This window comes from Danio rerio, chromosome 17, assembly GCF_052040795.2.
Source record: "Danio rerio strain M-AB ecotype USA chromosome 17, GRCz13ab, whole genome shotgun sequence".
Lineage (NCBI taxonomy): Eukaryota > Metazoa > Chordata > Actinopteri > Cypriniformes > Danionidae > Danio > Danio rerio.
The window spans coordinates 45,857,327-45,880,385 of NC_141037.1; the positions used below are offsets into that span (position 1 = coordinate 45,857,327).

Genomic DNA, 23,059 nt, shown 5'->3' on the forward strand with positions numbered 1-23,059 from the left:
AGATTTTGTTTAAAACTTAAAAAGCCATCTTTGGATATCTGTCTTTTCTTTGGACATACATTAAGCCACTGCACTGATCAAGCCTATGGTTGGATGTTTAAGCGACTTGTTTTTCAGATGTTTGCAGAATCATTGGCTGACCAATAGCTTTTGATTTGGAGAGTCATTTTGCTGGAGATACTCTTGACCTAAAAAAAAACTATATAAATGGTCATAAAAAACAAAAACGTACATATACCATAGGAACAGTATAACAGAACGATTTTGCAATTTTAAAACCTTCGACTTTTCCAAACCGCAGTAAACCCTGAAACCTGTTATCATCCCATGCCTACAACAGAGGGCTCAAGCTTATTATCAAAACTATTTTGGTGTTTTTTTTCAAAATGAAACGATAATGATTGAATCTAATTCAATGAATTATGCTAAACAAAGCTTATAGAAGTTTATTAAGCTAATAGTGACCATGCCAGAAAAAAAAAAAATCGTCTGATTGATTTCAAAAAGGATTTGTCAAATGTTTAACTCCAGGAGACTTGTAAGATGAGCCTTTTTCAAAAAAAACAAACAAACCAATAAACACAAAAAAAAAAACAAAGGTGCAGTGTTACGAACAATATATTTAATCCAATTAACCTATACTGCATGTCTGTGGATGAAACAGAAGCAGAACAAGGCCTAACCGGGATTCGTACCAGCGACCTTCTTGCAGTGAGGCAACAGGGATAACCTCTGAGCCAAATGGCCCAACAGAAATCTATCCACCAATCTCTTTGCTGTGAGGCAACAGTGCTAACCACTGAGTCAACGTGCCACTTATTGTCTTTAAATATTAAAAATAAATTTACTGTGCTCACCAAACATATTATTGGGAGTAATACAATGTAGAACAACTGTTTTCTATTTGAACTGAAATTTAAAGTTTTACTGTGTCATGTTCTTGTGGAAGCTCCAGGACTTTTTGGTGAAACAAACTTTTTAAGTAGAAAATAGTTAACGTGAAATGCATGCAACACAATATAAATGTCAAAAAGGGTTAATCCTAATCTTCCAAACAGTAATGAATTCTGGAGTTTGGTAGAGATGGTGTTGTTTTAACACTTCAGTCACATACAGCAAGAGCACATTGTCAATATGTTTTTAAGGCTCAGCTCAACTTACCAGACAGGACGACCTCGATCAGATCTCCCTCATGGATCTCCTCTGCTGATGTCAATCGTTGGAGGATGTTGTCTGAGTTAAGATCATGCCGGAAAAGCAAGATCTTATCATACAAGCCAAAAAATCCACATTCTGGAAACTGTGGAGAAAAGGAGAATATTTTATATTAATAATTGCAACAATAAATAAAAGAACTGTATTTATATACTATTGGTGGGCCGTTATCGGCGTTAACGTGCTGCGACTAAAAAAAAACCTATCCTATCTACCTATCTATCATTTATTTTCACCACTATTATTATAGTACAACAGTTTTTCAAGCAGTTTGCGATGCATTTCGTAAAAAGGAGATAAGCCCCTGGTCTACTCCGCTACCTGGCTTGAGAAACCTATTCTCAAAGACTTGTTATTATTTTGTTATTATTAAAATCACGGCAAAATGAATGCGTTACAGACGTGACAAAAAAAAAGACATGAGTTGACATACTTTGTGAAAATTCTGTGAATAAAAATTCAGAAGCCAAAAAAATATATAACAGTCAAAAGGATAGGGGTTGGCTCTGCATGGGACATATATAATTTATTTTATTTAGTTTTTCATTTTTGCATTAATGAGGAAAAACTATCGTTACGGACGTGACTTGTCTTCGTTACGGACGTGACTGCTCTGAAATTGGCAGTTGACACATTATGAAAATCAGATAAATGCTTTCAAAACTTTACCAAAGACCTATTTGTGGATATCTGTTGGGTGTGTAAAACCAATAAACTTTAACCTCTGAGACATCTGAATGGTAAGGTTGCACAATTAATCAAACTTAAATAGATATCACCTTGTTATATTTAATTTGTATTATGGCATGTGTGTTGTTAAAGGTTAACGCACGTTGGAATGTTCAAAACTCAGTTCGGAAACAATGTTGCATGCTAACATGGTGCTTTTATACTCTGAATAATATAGAATTGATAATAAACATAATCAGCTATAATAGGTCTATGTTTATCGGGCTCCTAAAGTTAGTGTTTCCAGACAAACTTGAATTAAATCATTGCCCGACTGTTGCGCAAGACCGTGTCTACGTGGAGAATATTTAAAATCTAGTTTTGTCACAGATATGGCAATATTATATTTGACAAAGTTTATTTTATTTTATTCTAGTTAATGTGTTAGTTGATGGAATAAATAGTTTAATTTCTCCGCTCGCGCTTGCTTTCTTTTTCTCGTCGGCAGTCACTTCAAGACAGGTTGCAAAAAGTTCATAGAGGACCAGGGTGAGAGAGAAAACTTTATTATGAAAGGTTTTGTGTAGGCTATGTTAAACAAGCATAGAAAAATAGTCATTGGTTGTAGGCATGTACAATGGATGACTATAATGTTTATATTTTTAGGCTATAGTTCATAACCGATTGTGTAAAATATTGAATCAAATATTTACAGCTGCAGGTCCTATCGATTTTCTAACAAATTTAATACTCCTATAATGTAGTTAAAGCTTAGATCAATATCAAGATTTTATTCTTATTTTGCCGGCTTTAAAATAATGTTTATAAGCACTCAAGCACATTCACCGGGTGCTGGAAATCTTTGAAAATGTTTTCATTTTAATGTAGGCTATAGCCTATTTTCAAGTTTTGAAAGTGCTTAGATTTTGGATAAAGGGCTTGGAAAATGAATTGTGTCGCTCTGATAATTTATCTTTATAAATAGTTATTTAATTAACAAAATAAAAAACATATTTATGCTCTGCATGAAATGAAAACTCCGCTGTGGCCTGACCCGCGACGTGCGCATTTTGAGCAGTGGGAAAAGACCAAATGCATGGAGGTTGTTGCTTATGCGCCCTGTGCGACTCGCGTTTTGTCATTGCGCGCTTTGTGCGCTCCAGAGGAAAAGCATGTTACCTCAGTGGCGTCTTTCATTCTTCAATCAAATGAAAGCAGAGGCGGGGTTTCCTTGGAGGTGACAGCAGTGTGTTGTCAAGATGACAACGGCAAACTTTTTAATGACGGAGTAGAGACTTGTGGTCGCTGTTTTAAGTCATCCAAAGTTGTATGACTTTACAAATCTTAAATTTCATAATGTTATTTAAGAAAATCAATTATGAAAACATTGACAGCAACACTCGCGCACAATAGACCAGCTGATTCAGTTGTTACCTATAGTGACATTGAAAAGAGCACCGCGCTCCTTTTTTTCTTGTCAACATAAAATGCTTTGTGGTGCGCCTCACGTCTCTGGAATGAAAAAGCGCGTTCGTTGTGATCGGCTTCTATGAGCAACACATATTTGTTAACTCGCAGGACAGTAAAACGTGCAAACACACGTGCTTACAGATGTTTTTTTTGCCAAAGAAGCAAAATGAAAGAAGGATATTCTGGCCACAGTTTGACACAGGAGTTGACGAACCAGCGCTGATCCTGGTCGTCTGTGCTGCCTGGAGCCGCGTCATAAACTCAACTAGGCATATTCATGATTTAGTGCAGACTACAATTAACAAACCAGCCTTTTTCCATTTGGAAAATAACAGTTATTAATAGTTCTTATATACATTTTAAATAGCCTACATAGCCTAATCTACAAATCAAACAAAGACAAATATTTTATGATAATTTCGCACCAAACTGATGCTTACATTTTACAGCTTATAAAACATGTATGCAAATTAATGCAGTATCACATGTAAATAACAAAATTGTTACATGCTTAGCCTATACTTTACAAAATGTATAGGTTCAAAGCCTTATGGTTCATTGTCATTATCTCTCACTATAGGCAGCGCGCGCACATGAACCGCAAGTAAGACAGAGGAAATAGATTAAGTCATAATCATAATTAAGATATAATCTTTAAGCTAATGACTTCTATTAAAAATGTTGACAGGTTTTGTAATATTATAACAGCGAAGCATTAATTGAATGCATTTTGTTTTCCGTAAAGCAATCTATTTAAGGTAGCCTAATATTAAATTGACGGAAAAAAAACACGATTGGACAAACAGCCTATGCCGGTTCTTAAAATAGATTCAGTTCATGTTTTCGCTTAGTAATCTTAATTTGTCATTTAAGTGAAAAAGATCTAGAGCAGGATTTATTTATTTATTTATTTGTTAGTTTATTACATAGTTTTTCTATGCTGCTAAAAAAAACACTGCAGGTGCGTGAAGATGCTCGTTCTGTATGCTGTTCGCATGTAAAATAACCTAAATTATTATTTTAAAATGCAATATTTAATGTGTCAGACAAAATAGGCGTGTCAATTTTTTTAAAATTAAATAATATTTTGATATTAATCTGTTAACGGTTAATATTCGGTTAACCAGCGGTTGTTGGTTGGCAAAATGAATCGAAATCAGCATTCCTGGATGGCATAAATTGTATCTTAACTATTTAATCTATTATTTGACGGTCGGTTACCCTATCTACAAAAAATACAAGAAGTGCTTCAACAGGTGCTGCATCGCTAAAACACCAAGATTATGCGCCAATTATGGCAATATGTAAAATGTTGTTCTCTTTATTAAACATTTATTTCTGAAATGTTACTAAAGAGGTTTATAGTTAACGTTCGAGGTTACTAAAGTAACCCTTCGTTCCCCGAGGAGGGGAACGGAAGCACTATAAGTGGATTTGATTGTAAAATCCACGCATTGGGAGGTTCGGTTCAGAAGCTACTCGTCTGAAAGAGTATTGAACGGGCCAATTAAGAATGAATTGGCAGCGCAAGCCTGCGCAGGTGAGCGGCATAAGCAATCAACTGAGTATATAAGCTCACCTGGCGCCAGCAGACGCTATCCTTTTTAAGCTGAAGAGACTTTCAACAGCTAAGGGACAGTCATCATGGCGACGGAGTATAGTGCTTCCGTTCCCCTCCTCGGGGAACGAAGGGTTACTTTAGTAACCTCGAACGTTCCCCTTCGGGGGGAACTTCAGCACTATAAGTGGATTTGATTGTAAAATCCACGCATTGGGAGCCCATTGAAAGCGCCATAATGACTGCACCTTACCAACACCCCCGATGAGGAGATAGTCAAGCAAGCGTGACGCACCCACATCATGGGGGGCGCGGTCCTCCAACGTGTCCCTGGCCCTAATTTATCCTACTTCAACAGAAGTTTTACGGATTTATATATATTTTTTGGGAAGTCGTGAGCATCTAGATAATTCTAGGAAAATACGACAGTACGTTGGGAAGCGTGCAATCCCGATAGGGAGGACGCTGCGGAGGCCATCCGTTACCCAAGGGGGGATAGATTGCAGAATTTACATATGGACTAGCCCTAAAAGGGGGAGTACGCATAGCAAAAGAGTGGTTAGCGGGGAGGGAAGACACGGGTCCGCCCAGGGGGGGGACTTAACCGTGGCGGAATAAGCATATGGGATCGCCTAGTGGGGATCACGCATAACAGGCACCTTTACCCAAAACGCGGGCTGACCAGCGGGCAGACCTACAACGTAGTGGGCCAGCAAGTGACTCCTCCGCTGAGTCAGTGCTGGGGGCCACGGAGGAATCTGCAGGGCTCACCTGACGGGGAACTTTACTGACAGATAAAAAGGCGCACGTATCTCCGTGTTAGGGAAAATGGCGCAGCAAGCGTGTTTCAACACCCTACCGAATTGTTTCCTCAATCACCAAGGGTTACCTAATACCCTTGAGGAAACCGGCTCCACTCGCAGATTGTAAAACCTTGCAAATGTGTTGGGTGTCACCCAGCCCGCAGCTCTACAGATGTCTGTTAGAGGGGCGCCGCGTGCGCGCGCTCGAGAGGATGCGAAGCTCCGAGTGGAGTGCGCACGCGCTCTCGGGGGATGCGGCTCATCTCGGCTCTGATAGTGAAAGAAAGGCATCCACAATCTAGTGGGAACTTATTTCGGTACGGCACTTCCCTGCTGCCGACCGCTATAACAGACGAAGAGCTGCTCAGATGATCTAAACTCTGAGTGCGGTCCGGATAATACGCAAAACGCGAACTGGACAATAGAAGGGCTGGGTCTGCCTCCTCCGAGGGCAGCGCTTGCAGGCTCACTACCTCGTATTAAAACGGAGTGGTAGGAACCTTGGGCACATATCGCGGGCGGGGTCTCAGGACGTGAGAGAAGCCAGCCCAATTACAGGCAAAAGTCACTGACCGAAAAATGCCTCCGGGTCCCCGACCCTCTAATCGATATCAACGCGACCAGCAGAGCTGTCTTCAGGGACAGAAAGATACTGAGTCGAGGATCGAAGGGATCTGACGTGTAGCGAGGGCGAGATCCTAAGAGGGCATGAGAGGGGGCGGGGTGGATTAATTCGCTTAACGCCCCTGAGGAACCGGATGATGAGGTTATGCGTTCCCACGGTGCTGCCAGCCACCGCGTTATGAGAGCGGAGATGGCAGCCACGTAACCTTGAGTGTGGAGGGCGACAGCCTGCTCTCCAACTTCTCTCGGCGTAAAGAAAGCACAACGCTGATCTGGCAAATTACGGGGGTCTTCTCAGCGAGAGACACACCATTCAGTGAATAGACTCCACGTCAGGGCATAGGCGCGCTCGGGGAGGGGGCTCTAGCCCGAGTGACGGTATTAGCCACCGCAATCGGAGGTTACCTAAGTCTTCCTCGCGTCTAAAAATCTCTTCAAAGATCGGCGAGGGTGCCAGGTGGTGCCCTGTCCCTGAGAGAGTAGGTGCTCTCTCGAAGGGACTGCCAGGGGAGGGCTATCGCGAGGGAGAGCTCTGACATCCAGGTCCGGTTGAGCCAGAGGGGCGCAACCAGCAACCTGTTCCTCATCCTCCCTGACCTTGCACAGTAACTGCGCGAGCAGGCTCACTGGGGGAAACGCGTATTTGCGCGTGCCCCGAGGCCAGCTGTAAGCCAGTGCATCCGTGCCGAGAGCACTCGGTCAGGGAAAGAACAACTGGCAATGAGCGATCTCGGGGGAAGCAACAGATCGATCTGGGCTTCCCCGAATCGCGCCCATATCAGCTGAACAGACTCGGGGTGGAGTCTCCATTCTCCAGGACGCAAGGCTGCCGTGAGAGCGCATCGGCTGCACGGTTGAGCTTGCCTGAATATGAATGGCGTGCAGCGATTCAGCTGCGGATGACTCCAGAGGAGCAGACGGCGGGCGAGCTGAGACATGCGGCGAGAGCGCATACCCCCTATACGGCTGATATACGCCACCGCCGCCGTACTGTCCGTCCTGACCAGCACGTGTTGCCGCTCCAGCACCGGAAAAAAACGGTGGAGAGCGAGGAACACTGCCAACAGCTCCAGGCGATATGCCAATGCAACTGGGTACCTTTCCACAGGTCCGCAGCCGCATGCCCGCAACACACAGCCCCCCAGCCCGTGTTGGAAGTGTCTGCTGAAACGACAACAAGACTGGACGCCTGTTCTAGAGACACCCAGGCCTGTAGGAACGAGGGGTCGCTCCAAGGGCTGAGGGCGCGGCGACACAGCGCAGTAACAGAGACTCGGTGTGCGCGCGCGTGCCATGCGCGTCTGGGGACTCGATCGTGAAGCCAGTGCTGAAGTGGTCTCATATAGAATAATCCGAGCGGCATGAAGCGGCTGCGGATGCCATATGCCCCAGGAGCCTCTGAAATAGTTTCAGTGGGACCACTATTTTACTGTCGAGCTCTCTCAGACAGTACAGCATCAGCTGAGCGCGCTCTCCGGAGAGGCGCGCTGCCATGGTGACCGAGTCCAGCTCCAGCCCGAGAGAAGAGATCCTCTGCACGGGGGCGAGTTTGCTCTTTTCTCGGTTGACCTGAAACCCCCACAGGTGGAAGTGCCAGAGCACTTTGTCTCTGTGCATAATCAACTGCTCCGAGAGAGGGCAATATCAGCCAGTCGTAAAGAAATTGAGTATGCAGATGCCCGCGAGCCGAAGGGGCGCTGAGGCACCCTCCGCGGGCTTGGTGAGGACCCGCGGAGACAGAGAGAGCCCGAAGGGGAGGGCTTTGTATTGCCAAGCTCGACCTTCAAACGCAAACCGCAGAAACTGTCGGTGGCGAGGAAGAGTGGAGACATGGAAATACGCGTCCATCAGGTCTAATGCTGCAGACCAACCCAGAGGACGAACGCACCGGAGGATGCGCTTCTGCGTGAGCATTCTGAACGGCAGCTTGTGCAGGCAGCGGTTCAAAACGCGCAGATCTAGGATTGGCCGTGACCCACCGCTCTTTTTGGGCACGATGAAGCGTGGGCTGTAAAACCCGCTCTCCATCTCGGCTGGAGGGAGCGGCTCGATTGCATCCTTCGCCAGGAGGACAGCAATCTCCTCTCGCAAGACAGGGGCGGACAGGGGGCTGACCCTGGTGAATACACACCCGTGACTTGGGGGGCCGTTTCGCGAACTGAATCGCATAGCCGAGTCTGATTGTGCGTATGAGCCACCGCGAAGAGCTGGCCCGCGCTAACCAGGCAGGCAGAGCTCTCGCTAATGGACTCATCGCTACAATCGCTGACGTACCAGCAGTGGGGCAGCGCGGAGTGGGTGTGCTGATCCGGGAAGCTCGCGGGTCCCACGGAAAAGCTGGAGGTGAGATATTTGCTCTCACTCCAAACCCGAGCTCCGGAGGGGAGGCTTGAGGGGTGGGAGAAAGAAGACCGTCCTCCCAGCGCTCGTGAGCCACTGGCGAAACGCACCGAATCTGCAAGCTAGAAAGCATAGCGTCCCAGACTGGCAGATTTCGGGCTGTCACATCTGGGGAAGTGAAAAGTGCCCTTTCATAATGTTTTCATGGCAGTAAAAAGTGCCGTTGGAAATGGGGCCCCGCCCTCCAGCGGGGAAAGAGCAAGTTCCCTCTTCTCCAGATGGCCTGTCCCAGGGGCGCTTCGCGGTCCGTTGCCGGACTTAGCGGCGTTCTGGGCAGGGGGGCTGCCTGCTTCCGAGGTGCCCGACGCGCTCGCTTCGCCGGAGGCGTGTGCGGGGGCGGAGCAGCTCTCGTAGGCGGGCGCCTTCGGCGAGGAGCAGGTATGAATGGCACGGCGGGCGGAGCGGGCTACGGACCGCCAATAAGACATCACCCACCAACTGCTCTCTCACCGCCTTGAATTCCTGGGTGAATTCACAGACAGTGTCGCCGAACCTGGCTGGGGATATGGGGAAGTCAAGAAAGCGGACTTTGTCGACTTTGCGCATATCAGCCAGGGGTGGCGCTCCTGGACCACTAATGTGGACATCGTCCTCCCCAACGCACACGCAGCGGACTCAGTAGTCCGAAGAGCTAAGTCGGCGGCGGTGCGAAGCTCGTAAGCCTGGGTTGGACCCACCCTCGTGCAGCTCGGCCAGCGCCTGCGCTTGGTAGCGCTGGTAGGTGGCTATCGCATGCAAGGCGGAAGCAGCCTGGCCCGCAGCTATGTAAGCTCTAGCTCCGAGGGAGGTAGATAACTTACAGGCTTTGGATGGGAGACGAGGCGGACCCCGCCAAGTAGAGGCGCCGCGCGGATTTACCGCCATCGCGCACTCAACCTGAGGAATCGCCACATACCCCCTGGCTGTTTCACCGTCAAGAGTGGTTAGGGTGGAGGAACACGCAGCACGAGCAGAAAAAAGTGCTTTACAAGACCGCGTGAGCCTACTGTGCACCTCCGGGAAGAAGGGAACACCCCTCTAGTCGGTCCGGCCGCGGAGCTGGGGGATAAACCATCTCCAACCCACGGCCGAAGCAGCCCGGGAAAGCACGGCTAACATGTCTGTTTCAGGATCCGTAGTGACAGCGCTCACCAGCCCGAAGGCGAGCGGGTCTGGATCATCATCGGACAATGAAAGCCCACCCTCCGATGCCGCGGTGGACATCTGGTCTCCGGTGTCATCGGGCGTAAGGGCTACCATCTGTTAGACGGATCGCTTCCCCCGCCCGAAGCTTGGATAGAGCGCTTAGAGGAGCGGGAGGTCCGCGGGCCCGTGGGCGACGGATTATCTCTCGCTGAAACCCTCAGATCTGCCCGAGTGCCCGCTGCAGAGCAGGGGACAACTGGGGTGGTTCACCCTTTTGCAAAGGCTAACCGCGATCTTGCGCAACAGTCATGGCATCGCAATGACGACATGAACTGTCCGCGAGCAGCGCATTAACATGCTGGACCCCCAGACATGCAACGCAGTGCCCGCGTCCATCATCCGAGGACAGGAAACCACTGCATCCAGAAACGCACAGTCGGAGCGCCGTCCTGATAAGGACGTGCTGCACGACTGTGTTGCTCTTTCTGTGAAGTTTGTAACTTTATACGCACCGCTCTGGAGGACCGGACCCAAAGAACGCCAGGCAAGGGAGAAACCCAGCTCGACCGTCTGCCACTGCATGTACACACTCTGGACCGGGAGAATGCTCTCGTTCGCTCAGAATCGCTGGTCACAGCAGGAGGAACCCTCATCGACTCGATCAGAAAGTCTCTGAAGCGAAAAGGATAGCGTCTGCTGGCGCCAGGTGAGCTTATACTCAGTTGATTGCTTATGCCGCTCACCTGCGCAGGCTTGCGCTGCCAATTCATTCTTAATTGGCCCGTTCAATACTCTTTCAGACGAGTAGCTTCTGAACCGAACCTCCCAATGCGTGGATTTTACAATCAAATCCACTTATAGTGCTGAAGTTCCCCCCGAAGGGGAACTGAAATGTTCAGTTCTTGATATAATATATGGATGTTATGTAATGTAAGTCAGTAATTGTAATGCAGCATCATAATGAACAAATATGCGCTAGTCATTGGCTTATATTAATAAGGAGTTAAAAAATGGTCACGTCCTAACGCAAAATTGTGGTTGTTTAGAGCAAAGACCTGAGATGAGTTGGCGATCATAATTAGTATGGACATATTTTGGCTTTGTATACAAAGTTTCATTTTATTTGTTATAATATTTATTTCACAATATAAACTTTTTCATTAAATCGTTACGGATGTGACACGTGACCGAAGCTGCGTGATGTCTTAAATATGTAGCTCATAAATCAAAATGACAATAATGTTATGAAAAAGTAAGGGTAATTATTTATACTACAGACTCCAATCCTTCTGCAGAATGATTACTGTTAACATAAAGCATGGAAAAGGTGAGTCTTTCACCCCTTTTTTGAAAGCACGAAAAGTGGTTGGATGATAATGAAATTTACCATTGGCACAATCCTCATATTTCATGGATAAACAAACCAATTTCCTTAAAAATTCAACAAGAGCACATCATAACAATAAAATATAGACCTTAATAAGCAAATTGAAATAGGTTTTGTTATTTTGGTCAAAAGTTTATTTTTTCATGATAAGGTTGACATTTTCATGGAATTGCTCATATATATATATATATATATATATATATATATATATATATATATATATATATATATATATATATATATATATATATATATATATTCATTTATTAATTTTCTTGTCGGCTTAGTCCCTTTATTAATCTGGGGTCGCCACAGCGGAATGAACTGCCAACTTATCCAGCAAGTTTTTACGCAGCGGATGCCCTTCCAGCCGCAACCCATCTCTGGGAAACATCCACAAACACATTCACACACGCACTCATACACTACGGACAATTTAGCCTAAACAATTCACCTGTACTGCATGTCCTTGGACTGTGGGGGAAACCTGAGCACACGGAAAAAACCCACGTGAAGGCAGGGAGAACATGCAAACTCCACACAGAAACACCAACTGAGCCGAGGTTTGAACCAGCGACCTTCTTGTTGTGAGGTGACAGCACTACCTACTGCGCCACTGCCTCACCATATATATATATATATATATATATATATTATAGGTGGGCATAGAGAAATTTTTTAATCTAGATTAATCTCCAGGACTCAACAATAAGGACTGCCCAATGGCCCAAGACCAGTGTGAGAAACGCTTGGGAAAGTAGACGGGATCATCACAGGCCATTTTGACATATGATGTACTTGATCTATTGCCAAATATATACTTGTGTAATAAAAGACTGGCTTTGTGGTGCAAAGTCACAAATATTAACTATTTATTCATATTTCTAGAGTGTGTTGATATATAAGAGAGGGAGAGTGAAACAATATGAGTGACATTAAAGTAGCATCAATGTGAATATTAGCGTCCATTGGACAATAAACTCTGATCACTCAATGTCACCCCTGACAAATCAAAATTAGTATCCACAAATGCATATAATAACATGCGAGCATGAATCTAATTCCTGTGCTAGAGCCAAAGACAACATAACAAGAGAAAGGCTGAAAAAGAAAGACCCAGGCTGTGTTTTTCAGCTATGGCTCCCTCAAAGGAGATTACTGAAGCCGGGAGGCATGTGGAGCAGAGCAGAAAAACATCTGCTGAATTCAAGTCCACAGTGATGAGTCACACTACTGTTCTTCACTTCCCCCAGAACACAGAAAAACACTCTGCTGTGAGATACAGGCCCCATTAACATCCATTATGTGACTTATGTGACAATTTTAACACTTGTAACAATATATGCTGAAAATAGAGCAAAATATCTGGACAAAAAGCGTATTTTCTGTGAACTTTATGTTGTTACACTGTAAAAATTATAAGTTACAATGTAAAAAAAAAAGCTGCATGCAGCATTGGAAGGGATCTGGCAAGTGGGCTTAACATTGCCTTGTGACCCTAGGAGGACAGGGTTGTCAAACTAAGGCCCCTTTTACACTAGTAAGTTTTAGTTTTAAAACAGTGTTTTAGAATGAAAATGATGCACGTCCACACTAGCGTTTCACCCAGCATTTCTGAACAACTTTCTGTCTACACCAAACGACTGAAAACGCACATCACATGACCACACACACACACTCTGCCATGCGCTGCAGCATATCTAGCCTGATAAAAGCTGTCGGACTGTTCATCAAGAATCTACCGCTGGATCCAATCTCACTATATTTGTTGAAGGTGATATTTAATTCATCTTGTTGTCTATATATAACAACATATTCCCCGACTTAGGTCTTTCAAACGTATTATTTGTTCTCAGGTAATGTGTTTTGGCTGAGCGCAAAGATAAGTTAATAATTAATGTAACCATGTACATCCTGTATTGACTGATTGTTTGGCTTTATTTCTTATAAATTTATAATTTTATTGTACATTATACGTTTATTATGGTCATTATTGATTAGTAAAACTGATATTGAGCAAAAGAGAAGGTATGTTTCGTATTTTCAAATGACAATAAAAGGAGGCAGTTATGTTATAGGCTCTGTTTTGTTAAAAATATGCATACAGTGAAGATGACGCTCATATATGCAGCTCAACGCCTCAACATTTCTGCTGTCTGTTAAGTTAATATTTCAATGATAAAAGCATTTTCTTATATCATGTTTTCATTTTATTGTTAAGATAGTGAAACAACATGCGTATCCAGGATGATGTAAATAAGTTAAATTAAAGTACACTGTTCCTTTTAAAGATTTACCTAACTTGTCCTCAGGAGTCTGTTTTCCTTATCAAACTTGCAAAGTCTGAACTTGCAAGGAGAGCATGCAGTACTAATCTGTGTGTGGGCTACTTAATATTGAGGAAAAGCCCCAATCAGAGAGAAGAATGTCAGCAGCCAAAGAGACAAAGCAGCAGCATTTTAGAATGAAAACGGCCTCAACAGTGTTTCCAAAACGCTCTGTTTTTGGTGCTCGAAAACTCCGGCATAGTGTGGACGGATGGTGTAATCGTAGCAAAACTAATGCGTTTTAAAACAAAAATGCATTAGTGTAAACAGGGCCCAAGTTCCTGTGGTCCACAGCTCTGCAAAGTCTAGCTTTAACCCTAATAAAACACACCTCCAAGAGTGTTGGAGTAGAGTTCAAATTAAACTCTGCAGGATTAAGGCTCTAAGGACCAAGTTTGACATCTCTGCCTTAGTATGACAGAAAATGTTGTGCAAAATATATTTAAGCTTGCAAATATAAAAAAGAAGATGACAAAGTGATTGATTAGTGTCAAACTAAGGGCATACTCTCACAATGTACAGGTGCCTTGAACCGGGCCAAAGGCACCGGGCACTCACATTACATTCAGGCCTGGGCACGCTTATGTCATCGATAATGTGCTATTCAGTAGAGAAGCGTTCTCGCTCAGCACAGTGGAGATTTCTCTAGTTAAATTGTTTTAGACGTTTGGGATGAAGTGACACGCAGTCAAATATTTCGCCGAACAGATCTGCCACTTTTGATGCTTATAAAAAATCATAAACTCCTTGTGCTGCAGGAATTAGGAGATCTTTAATAAACTACGACAGTTTGCGTTTATTGAACGGTAAGAATGATAAATAAATCCATATGAAACAGTCCCTTAAAAGTCACGTCTTGCTTTCAGTTTTGGGCTTAGGCACATTTTGCACTCACACACAAGTGTACCACGCCTGAGCCCAAGTGAACCGCACTCACTTGTGAATCAAGTGAATTGCCCCTGAGCTCGATTCAGAGCACTCACACTTCTCAAACGATCTAGAAAACGGGCCTGGGCACGGTTCGGATAGCTTAGCTGTAACTATTGCCACATCTCCAAGACAGGACTCTTGCATGCAAACGTAGCTCAAAGAGTAGTTTAAAAGTGCATAGCTATGACCGTCAAGCCATTTTGTTAGATCAAGTACTGAAAACCCTATCAGATATACAGTTTTATTACTAGCACATGTGCAAATTTTGCACAGAAATCTCCTATTCCTAAAATGAATCTTGCAGACTTAATTAAATTAACTTTATGAGAAATATTTTCTTTAGTTATGCTTAATTTGATGTGTTGCTTATTAACTATTAGTTGAATTTACAAGCCATAATTTTTTTTCAATGTTTCCCTTGCAATCTTTTTTTTTTTTTGAATGTACAGCTCTATTATGGTCCCAACATGTAGCAGTCAAGTTTGTACATCAGCTGTGATTTGTTAAGAGGAAATCGTAAGCATTCCTAAATGCAGCAGTTAGAGGTGAGAAGTCCTGTCGAGGTATAATGACCACAGCCAAATCTGAGGTTCTTCCTCTTATCGGGAATCAACAAACAGCCTCCCATTCAGAATCTTTTACAAAGCTCTGGAATCTCTGCCATCTGCAGTGGGTTTCAAACCGGTTTTTGGGAACATTTAGATGAAAAATCACTTCATATGTGAAGGCAAATTTGTATAGAGTTTCTCACAATAAGCATTGTTTCACAGCAGCTTTACAGGAAACCATGTCATTGGAGTGACGTCATTCTTGTTGTTCCAGTTGCTGCGGCCTCGTTGCTTGTGTTTAGAGCTCTGTCGTGTGGATTTGTAATTTCCATTTTTTTTATCATAAAATGCATACCCATTCATTACCATTTTTCCTATTTGGGTAAACGCATCCCTCAAAGCATTTTACATATATATATATATATATATATATATATATATATATATATATATATATATATATATATATATATATATATCTACTTGAAATGTTTTGTTTTATAAGCATCTGCTTTTAGCATCACACGCCAGCTAAAGCTATGTTATCATGCTATGTTATGTGTCATCAACTTCTCTGGTCTGGGATGGACCATCACACAGTGAAAACATGTACTGTGGTAAAATAAATCAGCATTTAAATAATTTTTTGAGAGAAATGGATGCTGTGTGCCCCAGTAAATGCACTGAGATATGATTTATTTCATATGCAAGTGTATTTATTAGGAGTGGTAATTCCGAAACAAAGACATTTCTTATTATCTTAGCATCGCTCCAGTTATGTCTTAATATTGTTTTTCCAGGTACATTTAAGATAATTTAGAATAGTAATTGTATAATAACAGTAATATATTTATTTATAATATATATATATATATATATATATATATATATATATATATATATATATATATATATATATATATATATATATATATATATATATATATATATATACACATACACACATATATATATATATACATACATATATATACATACATACATATATATATATATATATATATATATATATATATATTATATATATATATATATATATATATATATATATATATATATATATATATATATATATATATATATATATATATATATTTATATATATTTATATATATATATATATATATATATATATATATATATATATATATATATATATATATATATATATATATATATATATACATATATTTATTTATTTATTTATTATAAATAAAGATATTACTGTTATTATACAATTACTATTCTAAATTATCTTAAATGTACCTGGAAAAACAATATTTATATTATATATATTAGAGCTTGCACGACTACTGGTTTCTGCTAATCGATTTCTTTTTAAAACAATACTCGAGTTAGTCGACTACCCGTGGTTCGAGCTACTAGTTAAAAAGACACAAAGAAATTATTTTCAATACGTTTTATTAATGTGTCCTGAAAACTCATATTCATAACGCAGTATTCATAAAACTAATTAAAAGATTAATAAAATTATTCTGAGCTATGCTAAATCTCATTCAATCCTTTAATTTCTGCTACATTTCAACAGTTACTAAAATATCAAAATGAACGAATATATATACTTTAACCGGCCTGAAGATTATGCAAATGATCATGTGCTCGCAAGTAATAGTCTGTTATAAAACAAGTACTCTGATTTAAAAAAATAACTCTAATATTTAAGTTTCCAGCAGTGATAACAAGAATGAAAATTATTTTGGTTCAGAAATGAAATAGTTCAACAAGCGACGATAGTCTATACAGCCAAACAGAAAATAAATAATAAATAAAATATTTACTAATAGATCGCTGGTTTACATTTAGAAATAACAAGTTGTCTTGTTACAGTGTTGCTGGCCAAAGAAAATTTCTTTCAGTTCGTGTGCTGGTGGCAGGGATAGCAAAAAATGATTTCGCTAGCTTGGATAGTAGAGGAAACTGATGTTCATTACATAACTCGGTGTTTCCTATAGGATTTTTTTCCAGCTGTGGCAGCAGGCCTATTTTTTACAGATCTACCAAACGCCTATGGCGTTATTTCAATCTCTTTGCTTGCGCGCAAAATTATTAAAATAAAATTATAATATGCAGAGCAATAGACCTTTATCTATAAAGTATACTCATGGAAACTTTTAATCTAACTGAAAGCTATGTCGTATTTGCTGGCCCCACGCATCACGCACCTGTCAGTTCGTCAGCACGTAATCTTTAAGGGTTAAACAAATGACGCACACACAGTAAAGTTTGCGCTGTTATAATTCACATACCTTTTAATACATTTTGGTGAGATTATAACCAGCTATTCAAAAAGATGACTGAATGTTTTGAATGGGAAGCTGTAATGTTTATTTGTGCGGCACCCCACCACAGAAGAATTAATGTAGCAGAAACCATGTAACTACCATTCGAGAGGATTCCCTGTGCTGTTAATGTTGATAATGTAAATAATCTTAAATTTAATACTCAGTTGTAGTTGGAAGCTTTAACCTTGGTTTGTGATGTTTGTTGGATACGTTTGTCCTTTTGATGTCATTTATGGTAAATGCACGCTCAAGTAGTCGATTGCTTCTAGTGATTGAAGTAGTCGATTGCTCGACTAGTCTAGCAAGCCCTAATATATAGGGGGGGGGTGTGACCCAGTAGAGCTTTATGTCTAGCAACGCCCCTGCTGTGTGCAAAGCCAGCATAAAGTCCTAAAGCCAGCGTCTGTCATAGAATGGGGTTGTGTTAGCACCCTTGGCAAAGGTAATTTTCACTTCTGTGATGACACCATTAATTCTGCAAAGTACAAAGAGTTTTTGAAGCATAATATGCTGCCTTCTTTTCCAGGGAGACCCATACATATTTTAACAAGATAATGCAAAACCACATTCTGCACATTGCAAAGTCCTGGCTACAAAGGAAGAGGATATAGGTACTTGACTAACCTGTCAAAATTACACCTAAAACTGTTTTTCAGTTCCTATACACCTTTTAAGTGTTGTAAAAAGGAATGACAACATTACAAAGAGGTGAATGCCAAATATTTTTTTGTGTTCCAGGAACTAAAAAAATTAAAAATAAACAGATAGAGACAAAATAAAATCATAAGGAACATATCAATTAATGTTTGTTGTATTGTCTGCAATGAAATACAACTCAAAGTAAATTTAGAAATCACTACTTTCTTTTTTATTTGCATTTTCCATACTGTCCCAACATTTTCCTTATTGGGGTTGTAAATGCTGCCCCTGGGAGACATTATTAGAAGGCATGGGATCAGTTTTCACTGCTTTGCAGATGATAGTCAGTAATATATTTCAATAAAACCTGATAAGATATTTGAACTGTCTAGAGTTTGTAAAACACACAAGAAAGTGTATGGAAGTCTAACAATCCATTCAAATATAACTAGCCAATGTGTATTATTCATATCAGATACACGTAATGAAAGTAACAATAAAGTTCAATCTATTCTTTTCCCAGCTGGCCACCCATTTGCTTGAATGCATTTTGGAAGTAACTGATAAATTTACGTGCTGAATCCTGCGTGTCCCGCTTTTATGAATGAGGTATATGACCGGACACAAGTACAACATGGTACTGTCCATTTCATGTTATAGATCAAAATCAAGAACATTTATACATATTTTAAACAACAAAAACAAAAGTTTTTGAGAATTGGAATATCAGGTAATTGATGACATAATGAGCAAGCATGTGACCATTTTGTATTAAAATGGAAAAGCATAATAAAAAGGATACATCCATCATACAGCGCTATTGTGGCTGCGGTTTGTCATGTGACAAACATGACGCATTGCCATGAACACATTAAGGGTGAAAGTTCTAAAATAATGATAGCCTGACAAAACTCACTCCTGGGACCAGATAGAATTTTTAAACTCACAAGTAAAAGGGTTAATAACAGAAGTAAAGTGGCGGTGGTATAGTTACTTTGCACTTTACATTGAACACTAAGGACTAAAAAAGTTTTTATTCACTCACCCTTTTTTTGATCATCCATTTTTCCATCTGTAGTCATGAATAGCTACTCTGCAAAAAAAAGCTTTTCTTACTTAGTAATTTTGTTTACTTTCCAGTCCAAATATCTTAAATCAAAAACAGACAAGAAAAATGGCATGAAAAAATTAAGGGATGCTTAAAACTAGGGATTCACAATATATTGGCAGCCATACACGTATTGCCATACAAGATTATTTTTTCTTACCCCATTGGCAAATTATTTAGATTGTTTTAAGCAACAATCACGTAATTTGAGGTGTTTTTTCAGAAAACAAGACATAATTTCTTATGCCATTTCATAAGTCTAGTATGTATCTTGATTTAAGATTTTTTTAGATATTTAAATTGAAAACAAGACTAAACTACTAAGTAATTTTTTTAAACTAGACTGACACAGTTTCAATTTACTACAATTTTCTCTAAAGCTGCTTTGACAATCAAAATGTAAAAAACGCTATAGAAATTTTAAAAAGAAGAAAAAAAGATAATATGGAATCTGCACGCACAGAAATATGCAGACTTCAGCAGATTTTTAGCTAATCATTGATTCTATTTGTTTACTAATGTAAATGTGTGTAAATTTATATTTATTCCATTTTTTTCAGTGTTATTATTGACTAATATGAAAATGTTCATATGATTTATTTCCAATACAGTTTGTAAAGTAAAAATTTCTGTCTTTTATTAGATATGTTATATTAGAGACTTGCTTTGTTTAACAAATAAGTGAATCTAATTGGACTTAAACATTAAATAAAGTAAAAAACTTTTTTTTAGTTTCATACATTAGGTTTTTAGTTACAATACTCCCATCTTCTAAGATGCAAAGCCTACAGTGGCTTCTGTTACAACAGCAAATTCCATTTTTCTTTTTAACAGTTGGCACATCAGGAAGTGACAATTTTGTTATCTTTGAGCCAATGGATGGAAACTATGCTTTAGTCTAATTCATATATTTGGACAGAAACAGCTATTTTGTCTCTTTGTCAACCAAAACAATTCTGTATCTTTCCACTTTTTAATAATAATTACATTTTACAAACATTTCTTAGAAAATTGCTATAGCTGTAAGAAAATATTTCTAAAGTCTTTCACTTCAGTCAAAGTGGAAATATTGTATATCAGAAGCGATAGACGAAACACAGGACAGAGGAAGAGAGGGGGAGATGGGAATGGAGAAGTGAGGATCAAAGCTTGCTCTTGTTGAAGGGTTTGGAAAGGGAACAACTCACTGCCAACTAGCAGATCAGAAAAAAATGCATCTGACACAGCTGCTTCCTGGCAGGCTCTGAACACACAATGCACATAAAACAATACAGCCCATAATGCCAGGGCCAGTAAAACTCACGGGCAATGTTTTTGGCACTGCCCCAATGTCACCTGTAGTCAGAAACCCCTGTGAACAGCTGTGACTCCAGATTCCACAGTATTGTCATCGAAAAAAAAAAAAAAAAAGACAATTTTAAGGAAATTGAAGGTTAGTTCACCCAAAAATTAATAGTATGATATTCATTACTTACTCTCACCTCATTCCAATCCCTTTATCCACATTTGTTCAAATAGAAATTAAGATATTTTAAGTGAAATCTGAAATCTCCCTCATCCCACAAGGATCCAGAAATGTCCAAAAAAAAATAGGAAAAAACAAATCCTCAAAGTAGACCATATGCTTTCAGTGGATCAATTAAAATATTATCAAGCCAGTATCAATATAGGCCACAGGTTCATGTGAGCAATGTGCACTGAGGTACAGTTGAAGTCAGAATTATTAGCCCCTCTTTGAATTTTTTTATTTATTTATTTATTTATTTTTTCATTTTTAAATATTTCCCAACTGATGTTTAACAGAGCAAGGACATTTTCACAGTATGTCTGATATTTTTTTTCTTCTGGAGAAAGTCTGATTTGTTTTATTTTGGCTAAAATAAAAGCATTTTTAAATGTTTTTAAACCCATTTTAAGGTCAAAATCATTAGCCCCTTTAAGCTACATTTTTTTTGATAGTCTCCAGAACAAACCACTATTATACAGCAGCAACTTGCCTAATTACCCTAACATTGCATTCTGCAAAGACCTTCAGCATCATGCTGAGTCTTCCTATCCTTGGGATTCCCAGCTCAGTACTTTGATAAATTTCAGAGCAGAAATAGAACATCATCATCAAAGAACCTACAAGCCTGCATGTGGTGCATAAATCACAAACGAAGAACCAACATAAGTACAGTAGCCTATAATTTATATATCTGATACGTTATTAAAGGCAATCTTTTGTTAAATGGGTTGTGCAGAGTGTATTGTTAAGGCTTATTTGTGTTTGTGGAGTGCAAAACAATGTGTGCCGGCGCAATAGCCTAGTGGTTAGCGTGCCGTCATATGGTGCAGTAGCATGTCAGGGCATCTCGAGTTCGAATCCCAGCTTGAGAAAATTTCCCAACCCTTAAAAAATTTCCTTAAGTCTATAAACATCTTGATTCCATTCAATAGATGCACTCTCCTTCCTTTTAAATCATTTATTTTCTTGGTAAATTTTTTATTTGTAACAATTATTATCTGATACTGTTTAATTGTAAGTATTTATTTTTACCGTTCAACGTACTGTCTCTGAACAATTGTGATTGTTGAATGACTGCAATCAGATGGTTGTAATTGTCTTTACACTTTTATTACTCTTGTTTCCATTTTTCTCTTTCCCTTATTTATTTATTATTTTGTTATTTTATTTCCTTTACATTTATATTTCAAAAATAACTGCATGAAACCCTTACCCTTTACAAATATTTTACAAAACAATATTTAATAAAAACATTTCATGATTTTTCTATCTCTGTCAATCACTCTGGTAATTCCAAATACACTGTAATATATATATATATTTTTATTTAAAGATGAATTACAATTGAAATAGTGACACGATTGATTTATGTGTTTACATCAGGTTAATCTGTATTAAGGGTTAAATTTCCCACGGAGGAAACAGCTGTGCTGTGATGAGTGGTGAACATATTAGATGAGAAACCAATTGCTCTTTTGTGACATTTTCTAAACTGCATGCGCTAATAAAGTACTGCACAGATTCACATATAACAGTTGTTTGTGTTTTCCATAGGCCATATCTAACAACGGTCATATTTAAAATATTTAGAAAACATGCTTGTTTACACTTTTTAATTTTATTGCATATTTATCAGTAGACAAAATCCATCCTAAACTATTGTGTAATGGGAGGGAGACAGGAAAAAGATCTCCAAAAAAATTTGCTCATCCATTGCCTGTTCAGCCTCACTTTTTTTTTTATTTACTGAGACATCAAGATTCAGATAACAAGATTAGGATTCAGATATTAAGATAATTTTAAAGATGATACTCAATTAATTATTTCTCACAGCCTATGTTATAATATTCGCTTATAATCAATTATAATATTTTCTTGCTGCAGACGGAGGTGGTTTTGACAGATATTTATGACAGATAGATATTTGATTCTCAATATCTATTTGAGATCTTTTTTCTCAATATATTGTTGAGAAGAATTACAAGTTTTAGAGAAGTACATAAAATACTCTACATTTTATGTACTTCTCTCAAATGTACTTGTAATTCTTCTCAAAAATATAATTTTTTTTTGTTTGTTTAATTGTATTGTTTAGAAGTACACTTGGATAACCTTTTTATAAAGGAACAACAAAACAAAAAAAGCTCTTTGAAGGACCAAAAAAGAGAAAACACAACAACAACAAACACTTAAAGGTCTACCAAAAATAATGAAAAATTTAAAAATTTATCTCAAGTGGTTCCAAATTTTTAGGACTATCTTTTATTTTCTAGAAAACTAGACATTTATACATTTTAACAAGACTTTTTCTAGAAAAGACATTTTGAAGAATGCTGGAAACTGGTGAATCATCGACACCCATAGTAGCAAAATAAATATTATGAAAATCAATGACTGGTTTCTCATATTTTTTCAGAACTTCTTC

At 39.6% G+C, this 23,059-nt stretch overlaps 1 protein-coding gene across 2 annotated transcripts in view; it reads right to left on the minus strand.

The window, feature by feature from the left end:
* prkd3 (protein kinase D3) overlaps positions 1-23,059 on the minus strand; it is a 185,835-nt gene that overhangs the window by 80,919 nt on the left and 81,857 nt on the right. For both annotated transcript variants that reach the window (XM_087290978.1, XM_087290977.1), the window contains exon 3: positions 1,162-1,300. In XM_087290978.1, the coding sequence (XP_087147104.1) occupies positions 1,162-1,300 (139 nt within the window). The remainder of the gene's footprint in view (positions 1-1,161; positions 1,301-23,059) is intronic.